Source organism: Sycon ciliatum, chromosome 5 (genome assembly GCF_964019385.1).
Source record: "Sycon ciliatum chromosome 5, ocSycCili1.1, whole genome shotgun sequence".
In the NCBI taxonomy this organism is placed as follows: Eukaryota; Metazoa; Porifera; class Calcarea; order Leucosolenida; family Sycettidae; genus Sycon; species Sycon ciliatum.
Genome location: NC_088647.1, coordinates 21,708,172 through 21,720,671, shown reverse-complemented (window position 1 = coordinate 21,720,671; position 12,500 = coordinate 21,708,172). Strand labels below are relative to the sequence as shown.

At 49.1% G+C, this 12,500-nt stretch overlaps 1 protein-coding gene across 1 annotated transcript in view; it reads left to right on the top strand.

Annotated features, from left to right (window-relative positions):
* LOC135818042 (uncharacterized) overlaps positions 1-12,500 on the top strand; it is a 167,121-nt gene that overhangs the window by 109,310 nt on the left and 45,311 nt on the right. Inside the window, exon 5 of the mRNA XM_065331364.1 lies at positions 1-93. This exon is cut by the window's left edge and continues 21 nt beyond it. Coding sequence (XP_065187436.1) covers positions 1-93 — 93 coding nt within the window. The remainder of the gene's footprint in view (positions 94-12,500) is intronic.

The window sequence follows — 12,500 nt, the reverse complement described above, 5'->3', positions numbered from 1 at the left end:
GAGGCAGTCCGCTGGAACAAGATCAACGTTGTCAAGGTGATGCTGTCACATGACAGTGACGGTGTCACCTTGGATACCACACTGCGTGACGGTGTAAGTATTTGATTGTGTGTTGTTGTGAAGTGAACAGTTTCTACTCGTCCTTCTCACATGTCCTGCCTCTCTCTCTCTGCCCCTTGCTCTCTCTCTCTCTCGCTCACGACTACCACAACTCTCCTCTCCTCTCCTCTTGTCAGAAATGTGTACCAGTTGTACAGTACCGTACTCGATGACATCATGCGTACAATATCGCCACGTGGTCATTTTCACTCTGTGGTTCAATTTTTGAAGAATTTCGAAATCAGTGTGTGAAGGAGTAGAAGACTGTTTGATGGTGTTTGTTGGAACGAGTGAGGAGTGAAGGGTTGTTGTTATTGTAACGAGTACGCAGAAGACATGCAGTTGTTCCTGACGTGGAGCAGGCGCTGTGGACGCCTTCCTCTCGTCGTGGATATTTTCGTTCGAGTAGAAATCTGTAAAACAAATTCAAATTTGTCGAGGCATGAACTGGAGTTTTTGCTGTGGATGCATGGAGTAGCAATGTTGCTGAGGAAGGAGAGACTTGTTCTGTACATGTAAGTCGTCTTGTGGAGAGATTGATTTCGTCTCGTTGTAGATTATGTGCTTGGTCTTCGTTGTATTTTCGTTTTTGTAAAATTGGAACGAATTTTTCAAAATTGAATTTCTATTGTTCCTGTGATGTGTTGCTGAGTTACTCAGAAAGAGAGAACAGCGTTGGACCTAGCCAGGGAACGCAATCACGAGGGATGTGTGCAGTTGCTGGTGGATCACGAGAGTGCGAAGGTATGTACTGTCGTGAATATGCATCACGAATCCGCGTTACGCTCATTATTATGTCTTTATTTGTTTATGTGTTACATCATGTTGACGTCATGCTGATGTCTTGCTGCACGCATCGCGTGCACCGTTTTGCAGCTCTCAGCCCGGAGCATGCGCAGCGAGCCTGTGGCTCCTTTTTTGCTGCCTTTTCCCTTTTGCATGCTTCACTTGTCTCTACTTGTCTCTACTTGTCTCAACCTTGTCTCAAATAAGGTTCTCTGGTGACACTCCTTTTCAAGTCACCTAGTCCTTTCAAGTAACAAGTGCAATGTCGTTCCGTGAACCGGAACCACTCCATATTTGAGTTACCAAGACGTATTTGTGCGTGGCTATACAAGCTCTCCCACTCAACAGTTCAAAGTTGCGCACATGTACAGTAGACTTGACTGTGAGTGACTGAATTTTAGGGTTCACGGCTTGCCACTAAAAGCACCCGTCACGTGCGCCTCCATTTTGGATTATGGACGCGCGCTACAGGCCGCGACAGCGCCTATCGAAGTAAAAAATATCAACTCTAAGTCTAGCCGGAGAGCGTACTTTTTGAATTTTTCCTTGGCTTCAGAGTTCAGTGGCTTCACTTCACTCGGGCTTTGCATTTTTGCGTTGGTTTTTCTGACTGACCTGGACTTGATGATGGCGGCGGTGGCGGTCTTGGCGAAAGATCCAGTTCCATCTGAGACACTCTGTCGTCTTTTCTTATCTGCTGAGGTTCTGGCAAAGCGCAGCTGCATCGAACCTGACTAGATGTAGCTGCACGCATCTTTGTTTTCCCTGCAAATCTCGATCTGTTGCTTTTCTTGCTGTTTGGCCGCTGATGCCAAGGAAGAAAATATTCTTCCTGTAAAGAGGCCGAAACTGAGCAAGGGCACATCAAGATATGTAGGGTATACAAAGAAAAAGAAATGTCATGGTCGTTTCAGCAGCTCACGACAGCCAACACGCTCCATCGTGTCGGGATTGGAAGTATCCAGCACGGCTGTTCCGAGCGCTGCTGCTCTTGTTATTATTATTCTTCAGAAATTCTGCACACCTTGTTGGCCAAAGTACGCGCGCGCGCGCGTGCACAGAAAATAGATGCGCTGAGCCGTTTCTTGTTTGATTTTGACAAATAATGGCTTGTTGTTTTGCTCTCGACCTTGGCTATCCTTTTACCGTTCAATATTTTGCGGAAACGCAACGGCTCCCCCTGTTTTTTTAGCCGAACTTTGGCCAAAGTTACTGGAAAACCCGGAACTCGTTTGAAAAAATACGAACGGTGGAAGTCTTGGAACGTCTTTCGTGCGTGTGGATTCAAAAATTCAGGCAGTTTGAGCCAACCGTAATGAATCCCGTAGAGTTGAAAGTGAGTGATATTGATGGGAAAATGCGATTTAAGCACTGACCGATTGTGTGGTACAGTATATGCACGCGCCTGTCACGTGCATGATGTAGCTGGCGACGCTAGCATGCCAATCCGTGAACCCTAAATTTAGATGTACTGTGTGTCTACAGTAAACATTACAGCGTGTCGTACATTTGATTGGTTGAACTATGCAGTGACTAGGTGTCACGTGAGTCACGTGAGGTGCACCTCCCACCATCATGTCCTACATTTGGACAGCTGTCCATGAGATCAAGAGTACATAAACACGAGAGAGTGTAACTCCGCTTGGTCTGGCCATGGCGGAATGTTTCATTTTGTTGACTTTTCTGGAGATGACGAGTCTTACCGTACGAGGCATGTACTACGAGTCTGTGGGCGCGTGAGCTTGTACAGTTTTCGTTAGGGGTTGTCGCAAAAGTTTTTTTGTCGTCTCTGAAACGAGAGCATCATTCGTTTTGGAGTGGGAGGGGGGGGGGGGGGGATGCGGGTGTGAGCCAAAATCACAACTCGACCGACACTGTACATTGTACTTGTACATGCATGTGATTATCGTCGTCCAGCATAGCAAGCTGCATTCGTTTCAGAGTGGGGGAGGGGTCCGAGTACGAAATAAAGATATTGCCTCCATGGTCCTAGCCAACCTGAGATTGAACGGGGGGGGGGGGGGGGGGGGGGGCTGGGAAAACTATTAGGGACCATTAGCAAGCCGTGAAACGTCAACAGGAACGAGTTCATCGGAACGCACGTGAAACACGACGTGATTGAGAATTAGCTTCTCGCGTTCACAACCCGTCTACGCGAGTCGGCTGCTTTCCAGTTTCAAACAGTTTTCTGATATTTTTACTGGCAATTATTTTTGCGAACTTTTTCTTGAGAACAATTCTCAGCCTGACTGACTTTTACCCGAATGAAAGTGAAAGAAACCCCATGACAGCCACATCGCCGATGGATGGGTGCAGCAAAGGGTTGTGTTCACGAGGTCCATGCCAAAACATAAATGAACGAGCAAGCTGAAGTTTGTCTTGAACAAGCATAAATGTTGGCACTGTGGTTACCCTCGATCCTGTTCTGTGTCATGTTAGTAACGGTTATGCCAAAATCAATGGTCCTACTGGTTGTTTGGTACGTTTCGCCATCGTATTTATTGCAACAAGAATTGGTGAGGCATTTTTCGAAATTTGAAGAAAATCGCAAAGACCAAACGAGGCGCGATTTACGGTGCTATTCTCCGCTTCATGGTTGAATTCGCACGTACTTGACTAAAACCCACTTGTTGCGGTCATGGCGAGTGGACCCCTCCGAACTCGTCAAACACGAGTATGTTTCGCGTGGTCAGGACGGGACTCTAACCCAGCTCCCCCTTCGCGTTGCAGTTTCACGGCTTGCTAATGGTCCCTATCACATAGCATTGGTGGGTTTACGGGGGGGGGGGGGGGGGGGGGCACGCTCCCACCCCCCTCAAAACATTTCGACCTGGGTTTGAAAAAACACCAGGCTGCTACATGCACCATGTGCACAGGCGGTAGACTCTACGCGGTGGGAAGCAGCGTCCAAAACCGGTTGCACAGACCGTCGGTGTGTGAGCGGCATTGATTGCACTGCGAAAGAAATGATCGACTCTGTACGAGCTCTATACTTTTGTACAGATTCCAGGACACGCTCGATGCGTCTTGAGAAAGGCGTGCAGTGATGTGCTGAACGCAGCACTGCCCAAGTGGGACAAAAACAAAGCTTGTGATCGTCAAGCGCCTCTTTTCGCAACGTTGTACAACGATGTTTGGAGGATGATCCCCTCCAGATTCGAATCGCGAATTGGTTGACTTGAAGACTTTTCTGCGAAGTCTCAGCGACATCCATGGACCAAAGAAGACAAGCTCTGGCCAGCAGAGCCTTGATGGATTTTTACAAAGCGTTCTTGCGACGGCGCAATTCCTGTTCCAACAGGAAACAGCGGGAGTGATCAAGTCGTTGCCAGTCCAGTTCGGAGCAGACTGACTTTCCGCCCCACGCGGAGGTGCCAGTACCTGTTGTCAGTGCGCAGCCAAAACATGATGAAGAACAGCATGATATGCTCCAATAAAAATTGGGCAAGGATGTACTGTACAAGTAACATGACTGATGATTGTACAGTGTACAGTAGGTATCGGTTATAGCGTGGGTGTTTGAAAAACGACTTTCTATTCTTATTTGCAATATTTCTTACTCGCGATAAGTCAAGTGTGACATATCAGATACATGTGCGCAGATACAGGATGGTCATCATACATACAACGTATCTCTGCTGTGCATGCGGGTGTTCATAGTCTCATACGCTTGCCATGTGGCTATGCAGCATGAGATACATGACAAGAACAGTTGAACCTGGAGCACTACAATGCAATGCGAGTCGGAGCAGAACTGCATTGGACAGATGTTATTACTACACTCATCTCCAGGCGATACACTTTGTACCAATCTGGTATGTTTTGCTACACAAAGTCCATTCTTAGGACCGATATAATTATTCTACAATGCGATAACATTGCTTGTACTTCCTCCGCGTCATTAAAATTGTCACTGCGCACATCGCAATGTTTGTGACTTGGCTCGTCTTCCTTAGACTGTCGGAATCGCTGTTTTCTGTGTTCGAGCATTGGTGCGACCCTTCCTGCGCAATGTCTACTTGTTACTGAAGCCGTGGTGGTCTCGGACTTTGTCGGAGCTCTTTTCCGCACCAAGCAAATTCATCGCGCTCCGCACTCTTCCGCCCCAGAGTGCATATCGTTTTTCTGGAGTTCGTGCCGTCCCATATCGTTCGCGTGGGTATTGATCAAGACTGCAAGCTCGGGTATAAGAATCCTGGTATCTCTCCTGAATACGAAATGCTGAAGTTGACGATGGCAAGAACAAAGTGTTCTCAAATTCCTAAAATGCGCTACTTGTGTCGCATGTTGCTACGAAGGTAGCAGGTCTGAAAACACCAACACAATTAGCGAAGCGCTTGCCAAGGAAAGAAGGTGCGGAACTACTTACTCTATCCCGCTGGAAGGTCGTTACAGTGTACTTGAAAAATGCTAGCTTGCCTTCATTGCCTGCCACCTGGCGGGATGGATCGCTTGAAAACGAAGTTTCTTTACCTGAATTTGAACGCACGCCTTGTTCAGCACATTGTTGAGTGCTGAAGGGCCTGCCCCAAACTCTGATGAAGACGTCGACCTAACCTGCAAGTGTAGCGAAGCGGGAGGCCACAAACTAAAGCTTGGTCCGTCGACAATGCTCTGCCTCAATTCTAGCTCATTTTTTCCCTTCGGGTGGACAAAATAAATTTGAAAAATCGCTCTGGGAAGCGACAATTTTAATGACGCGAAGAAGTAAGAATAAATGTTCACTTGAAACCCATGATATGATTATGAAAATATGAGAGTTCATTCTTGTACTTGGTCCGCGTCAGCAATATTGTCGCTTATCTTTCGACAATTTGAACTTAGACTTTGGACATGAACGCGTGCACTTGAAGTAATAAAACTTGGTACGATGGACGGTAAGGTATAGAATGACAACTAGCTGCGAGGAATTTATTATCCAAGGAAGGGTTCCTACTTTTTTCTGTCCTCCTCATCGCTGCTCTTGGCTCTGGCGACAAATATTTTTGCTCGGGATCGACTCTCTTGCTTTTGCAAGCTCATCTCTCTTCCTCTCCGCTGCCTGGCTATTTTCTAAAGAGAAGTCGATCGTGATGGTCGCCTTCTCTAAAGGACTTCGCCTGGGCAGCGCGACAGCCTGTGTGGTTCAAATCAGACGCCGTTCTTTGCAAGATTTTATTTTGAACGACGACGACGACGCGTACATGTACTTGCAAATCTCCACGACGCGCTGGATACTCCGAGCGAGGAGCTGGAGGTAAGGGAGCTGCGATCTCATCTTGATGAGCGATCCCTGAGGTGAACGATCTCGGCCGTTCAGCAAAATGGAGCTGATTCCGAGTAGCCGATTACTTTCTTGTGGCTTGCGCTGCTCTTGCCTGCACAGCGTAACAAGATAATCTTTTTTGATGCGGCACTGTATCAATCAGAATCACCCACCTGTCGCTCTCGAAATCTACTCGAACTCTAGCTAGACCTTTTAGGTACTAGCAAACTAACTTGCGAACCAAAACTGGGATGAAATGGGCTGCCAAATAAGCATTGGCGACATATAAACAAAGCTGAAAGATAAGCGACAATATCGCTGACGCGGACCAAGTAAGTAGTATATTCTTTTACACGACCACGCTATAACCGATACGCACTGTAGTAACTGAGCATGAGATACTTTAATCTGTATAGTGTAGGTCTGGAAGAAATACCTGGCATGTAATCATTTTGTAATGTTGGATAGCTAGGTGCATGACATACATCATTACAGTTATGTGCACCATGTCATCTCCCCCGGCCGTGACCCCCTCAGTCAAATCCTGGACACGCCACTGCATGGTTGTGGATATATGTGGGGGGGGGGGGGGGGGGGGAGGGAATGGGGATGAATGCAGCACTCGACCTAAACTATATCCTATTCTGTGCACCAAGCGCTAAATTTGGTGCCGGCCGGCTTTTTAGGGTATCACTGCATTTGATCAACCAGACGTCAAGTGCATGTGATAATTGGGACCATTTGCAAGCCGTGAAACGGCAAGACGAATGAGGAAATTGTGTTAGAATCCCATCCTGACCACGCGAAGCACACTGGTGTTTGATGAGTTCGGTGGGGTCTCCTCGTCATGACCACAACGAGTGTTTTTTTTTTAATCCAGTGCGTGCGATTTCAACAGAGACGGAGAATGCACAGTAAATTGCGCCTCCTTTTGTGACTTTTCTCAATTTTCCAAATGTTTCATGCACTCCTGTTGGAATAAAGTATGAGGGCGAATATACGGTGTACGAAGGCAAGGCACTTTCTCACTAGACAAGTGACGTTTGCTAATACTTCGTCCGCCAAGTTACAATTGGCGCTTATCTTCGCACTTGATTTTTCGGTGTTCTGGCTGTGTCATACCGCATGGAACCACCGTTTCACCATCCGAACATAACCATAGACCATTGCATCCAAAAACATGGCAGCACAAACCAGCACAGAAGTTGTGATCGGTTCGTTTGAATCTTTTTGACTGGAGCTGCAATCGACGAATACTTCCGTCACCGCAATAAAAGGCTGCAATCTCCGCTCCAGTCCGTAAAACAGGTCAGGATGTTCACACATCAGAGCGATGGCGAATACAGTTTCTGCCTACTTCCAGCTGTCTGGTGGCAAGGATGGTTTTCCGCGGGGAGGTATAGAAAAGCTGAAAAAGCGCATTGTTAGCTTGAATTTGAGTAGTCGCACTTTCAACACCGGCGCTTTTGCTCGTGTGCAAAGTATAATCGTGAGCACACGGGCCCCAGCCAAGTTCAAAAATCAGTTGCAAGCGTGTGTCCAAGTTTATCGTATGCGAGTAAATATCCTTGGAAATGGTACCGTAAGCATACTGCCCACCAAGGGCGCCCAAATGGTCGACTTGGCCAGTAACCTGCCCGCTGCGGGCGCATGAATGGCCGCCGAGGCCAACAGCTTACCCATCGAGAGTAAAAGCATGCGGCCCAACCGAGGGCGCGCGAGAAGCGTATAGCCGAAGCGAGGGCGCATGATTATAGCCCGACTGAGGGCGCATGATTATAGCCCGACCGAGGGCGCATGATTATAGCCCGACCGAGGGCGCATGATTATAGCCCGACAGAGGGCGCAAGATTCTAGCCCGACCGAGGGCGCATGATTATAGCCCGACCGAGGGCGCATGATTATAGCCCAACCGAGGGCGCATGATTATAGCCCGACCGAGGGCGCATGACTATAGCCTGACCGAGGGCGCATGACTATAGCCCGACCGAGGGCGCATGACTATAGCCCGACCGAGGGCGCATGACTATAGCCCGACCGAGGGCGCATGACTATAGCCCGACCGAGGGCGCATGATTATAGCCCGACTGAGGGCGCATGGCTATAGCCCCACCGAGGGCGCATGATTATAGACCCACCGAGGGCGCATGATTATAGACCGACCGAGGGCGCTTGATTATAGCCTAACCGAGGGTGCTTGATTATAGCCCGACCGAGGGCGCATGATTATAGCCCGACCGAGGGCGCATGATTATAGCCCGACCGAGGGCGCATGATTATAGCCCCACCGAGGGCGCATGATTATAGCCCGACCGAGGGCGCATGATTATAGCCTGACCGAGGGTGCATGATTATAGCCCGACCGATGGCGCATGATTATAGCCCGACCGAGGGCGCATGATTATAGCCCGACCGAGGGTGCAAGAATAAGCGTAAAGCCCAATCGAGGGCGTGTGAACGGCCGCTGAGGCGAGCAACCTGCCTACCGAAGCCTAAAGCATACCGCCCAACCGAGTGTGCACAACGGCCGTCGAGGCCAATAGCCTGCCCACCGAGGGCTAAAGCAAACTTCCCGCCAAGGGATAAAGCGTAGTACCCACCGAGGGCCAAAGCATGCTGCCCACAAGGGGCCGATTATATACTGCCCACCGAGGGCTAAATCATACTGCCTATCGAGCAAATGAACAGCCACCGAGGCCGACAACCTGCCCGCCAAGGGAAAAGCATACTGCCCGCTAGGGCCGAAATTATACTGCCCAGCAAGGGCAAACGAACGACCACCGAGGCCAAGAACTCACACAACTGCCTGGCACTAGGCGTCACACCACACGCATACGATATGATGCTCGCTTGCACCCAAAAAAAATGATAAACCTAGAAGGCATGGCACCCCCACTACGGAAGGTGTATTTGTACCCTCAGCTTATACCTATGCATAATCATATGATGCCGCCGCTACCTCATGAATTGCTCTGACCAGGGTACACGGTACCGGCTAGCAAAGCAGTATAAACTGTGGCTTTCACAGTATCCACGAGAACTCGCTCAACTTTTACACATCCGCGTATTCTCTTCCTACACAGGCATATAACCTCATACAAGCTCGCCAAGAACGCCTACACACTCACCGACACGCACACGCTCATGAGCACGCACCAGCATTCTCTCGACCGCCTCGCATTCATGTGACAGAGAATAAACGCCTGTAGACCACTACAAGCTGCTCGCGTGAGCCCACCTACTGGCCCGATCGTCGCCAATACCGCATACAGCCTGTCGGCCTAGAAAAGCACATACCGTACCAGCGAACAGGCCATCTTGCCCCGCCCTGATGGCTGCTTTTTCGCCTTAGCCACTCTAGCAGTAGCCACAAGCTCTCACCACCTGCACTTCTGCACCCCATCCATCACTTCACACGATAGCATACGCGCCTGCCCCGTGCACATCCACAAACGTACAGCACACAGCACGCGTCCTTATCCTCACCACTGCCATACCTGCGGACTACGCACTCACACTGCTCTAAGATGCTGGCGTGGGCCCACATACCAATCACTAACACTGATACTGGGCTGGGAAAGCGCAAACGTTGGCCATCAGTTCCAGGTTAGCTCATTCTATTGGCTACTAGCCTGCCCGGCGCTGAGGCATGCATAATGCGCCTCCGGATCGCATCTGGTGCGTATGCACGTGCAAGCTGGGGATTCAAGCCATAGAGCACTTTTCTCCTGCCCGATTTATCTTGGTGGGACGCGTGATGGTTTTTAGCGCAAACTTGCACATCATTGTCAGCGAGCCTTTGAGCACATTACGTTTGTAGGCCAAGTTTCCCCAAAAAGAGAAGGGCCCAGGTAACACCGAACGAGGCGACGGTAGTAGACTGATGGTCAATCAAGGAGGGGGTGGGTTGCCCACGCTATCAGCCAGCATACTGGTAGTCCTGGCCAGGCAATGTTATGTGCACAGCGTCAAGATATACCACGTATTATTACCACACCGAGGTGCCATCATCTTAATGATGTGCTCAATGCAAACAAAACTAGACTCCAGAACAAAGCGTCGACCAGAGAGTTCAGAAGCCGGTGGTGACTGCGGAGCAAATGGAAGCACAAGCCGCAATGCACTGATCGGGCCTCAAAAGGGCAGGCATTTTTTGTTCAAAAAATGCCTGACAGAAAGAATAGTATTGCAGGCACAGATACGTCGGCATGAATGCGTGCGTGCACCCGGCAACAATGACTTGCCCCCGGCGGGGCAAGGGTAGGTAGTGAGTAATGACCAACCATATCAACAGAAAGCAATTTGCTTGCTCTATTCTATGTCACCCACAGGCGATGGTGGTGTCAGAACCTGCGGGGCTGGGTGCACCAATGCACCTTGTAGTGGGTAGTCAGAATTCGGAGGCATTGAAAACTGCTCTTCGTTCGTTACGTGGTATGTCGAATGTTCCCCACGGCTCGCCCGCGCAGCAGCTGGGGCGTCTCGTCCCCTCAGCAGTAGCAACAGCTGCTCTGCCAACTGTATATCGCGGTTCATTTCACCATGGTAGTATACGCCATACCGACATCTTTGGGGGAATTACGAGTACCTAAAAGGGAAGTTAAGCCTAAAATAAAATTTTCACCATTTGTAGTCTTTGGGGTGCTGAGTCGAATGGTCTTGGTCTGAGGAAGCTGAGACGCTCCCTTCCTCCTTTTTTTCCCAATCGAACTCGCGCACTTCCACCGAAACTGGGTGACGACGCCCTACTAGATGGGGATTTATATACAGAATGTCACTAAAAGCGCCGTTTCGTTCTTGTAAAAGCACAGATGACCGCGGTTGGCCCGTATGTTGTAATCTTTCGGACACTGAGTCGACTGGTTTTGGTCCGAGAAAGCTGTGATGCAGCTTTCGGCCCGTATTCCCAATCAAACATTGTTGTGTATCGATAGAAAGACTTTTCATGGCTCATTTTTGTTGTGGTCCTTTTGTTTATTGTGTCTTGTTTTGCGTTCTCTTTTTGACTGTGTTGGATAATATGGACGGTTTTGGTTGCATGTATAGTTTTAACTTTTAGTTTGTACATGAACCAAGTAACGGTTACGTCATTGTCATGCGTTGTGTTTTGTTGCGCGCATGCTCATATGCTGCCATAAATGTTAGTCTTTTTCTTCAGTTATCAGTTTACCTCGTCGTGTCCGGTCTTCTTGTCTGTCCGTCTCCGTCTTATCAAGAAATTATGTAGAACTCTCCGTTTAGTTTCGTTGTTGTGTGTGTGGCGGGTCGGATGGGCAGGGAGGCTGGGCCCCTGACGCCTGGACAACATGTGCGGGTGCACTAAAAACATAGTTGAATAAGCGGTCACGTGCTCAGGCGTACACAAGTCACCTGGTCACGGCTGTTCAGATTCCGAAAAAGCGGCACCTACGTCATCCGCGCCTTTGCGGCTGGCGCAGCTAGGTTGCTCAAGAAAATTCAAAAATTCGAAATTGAATTGCATCGAAATTACCTTGAATACATGGCTTCTTCGATGGATATAGGACAAACCAAGCCTGCCTTCCAGGTGAATTCAGGTTTATAAAACTCCTTGAATGCAGTCGTCTTCATGTCCAAAATTTCGAAGCTTCACTCCTGATGAAAGTGCTCTTTTCCTCGACGAACGTTTCCTTCGTATTCTTCCTATTCATAGCATCGTGCCTATTCCTGGGGATACTTTCAGCTAGCTTCTTGCCCAAGGTAAGGTTTTCTAACGTCTTTTCCAAGTTTTTCCTGGTGCACGATCATACTACCTCTGCAACCCAATTGAGTTTTTTTCGTCGAGGGCCACTCATTCTCGTCGAGGGTCCCTCGTTGTCAGCCCCCATGGCAACCCACAATTCAGTGCTAGAGTCTCTGTGCAGGGTGTGTGGGTTCTTTATACCACCCTTTCGGAAAGACAAGAAGACGAGGACGACTACACATGCAGTGGCTGATCACGCAGATGAGCTCCTGCATTATTTCAACATCAACACAACAACAGACACGCCAGACGTACATCCTGCAACATTTTGTGATTCATGCAGATCGTACTTGAGAAGGGCATCCTCCTCTTCTTCTGGTGACTTTAGAACACCAACTCTCTATGTGTGGCAGCCACATGGCAGTACCACTCCTGGCCCTTGTAAAGTGTGCTCAGGTGCTGAGGATAGGAGAAAAGGTGCAGGCCCAAGAAACCGTCGACGTCATGCTCAACGGCGTCTAGGGCTAATCCCACCCACTGCAGTCGAGACGCACTTCTCGAGCTTGCTTCCCCGGCCTTCTTTGCAGGGAATGAAGCACCTGCCATTTTATCACCCTCCCCTCTCTTTCCTGCTGTGTCTGTTCGTGGCAAGTGAATGCAGCCGTGCAG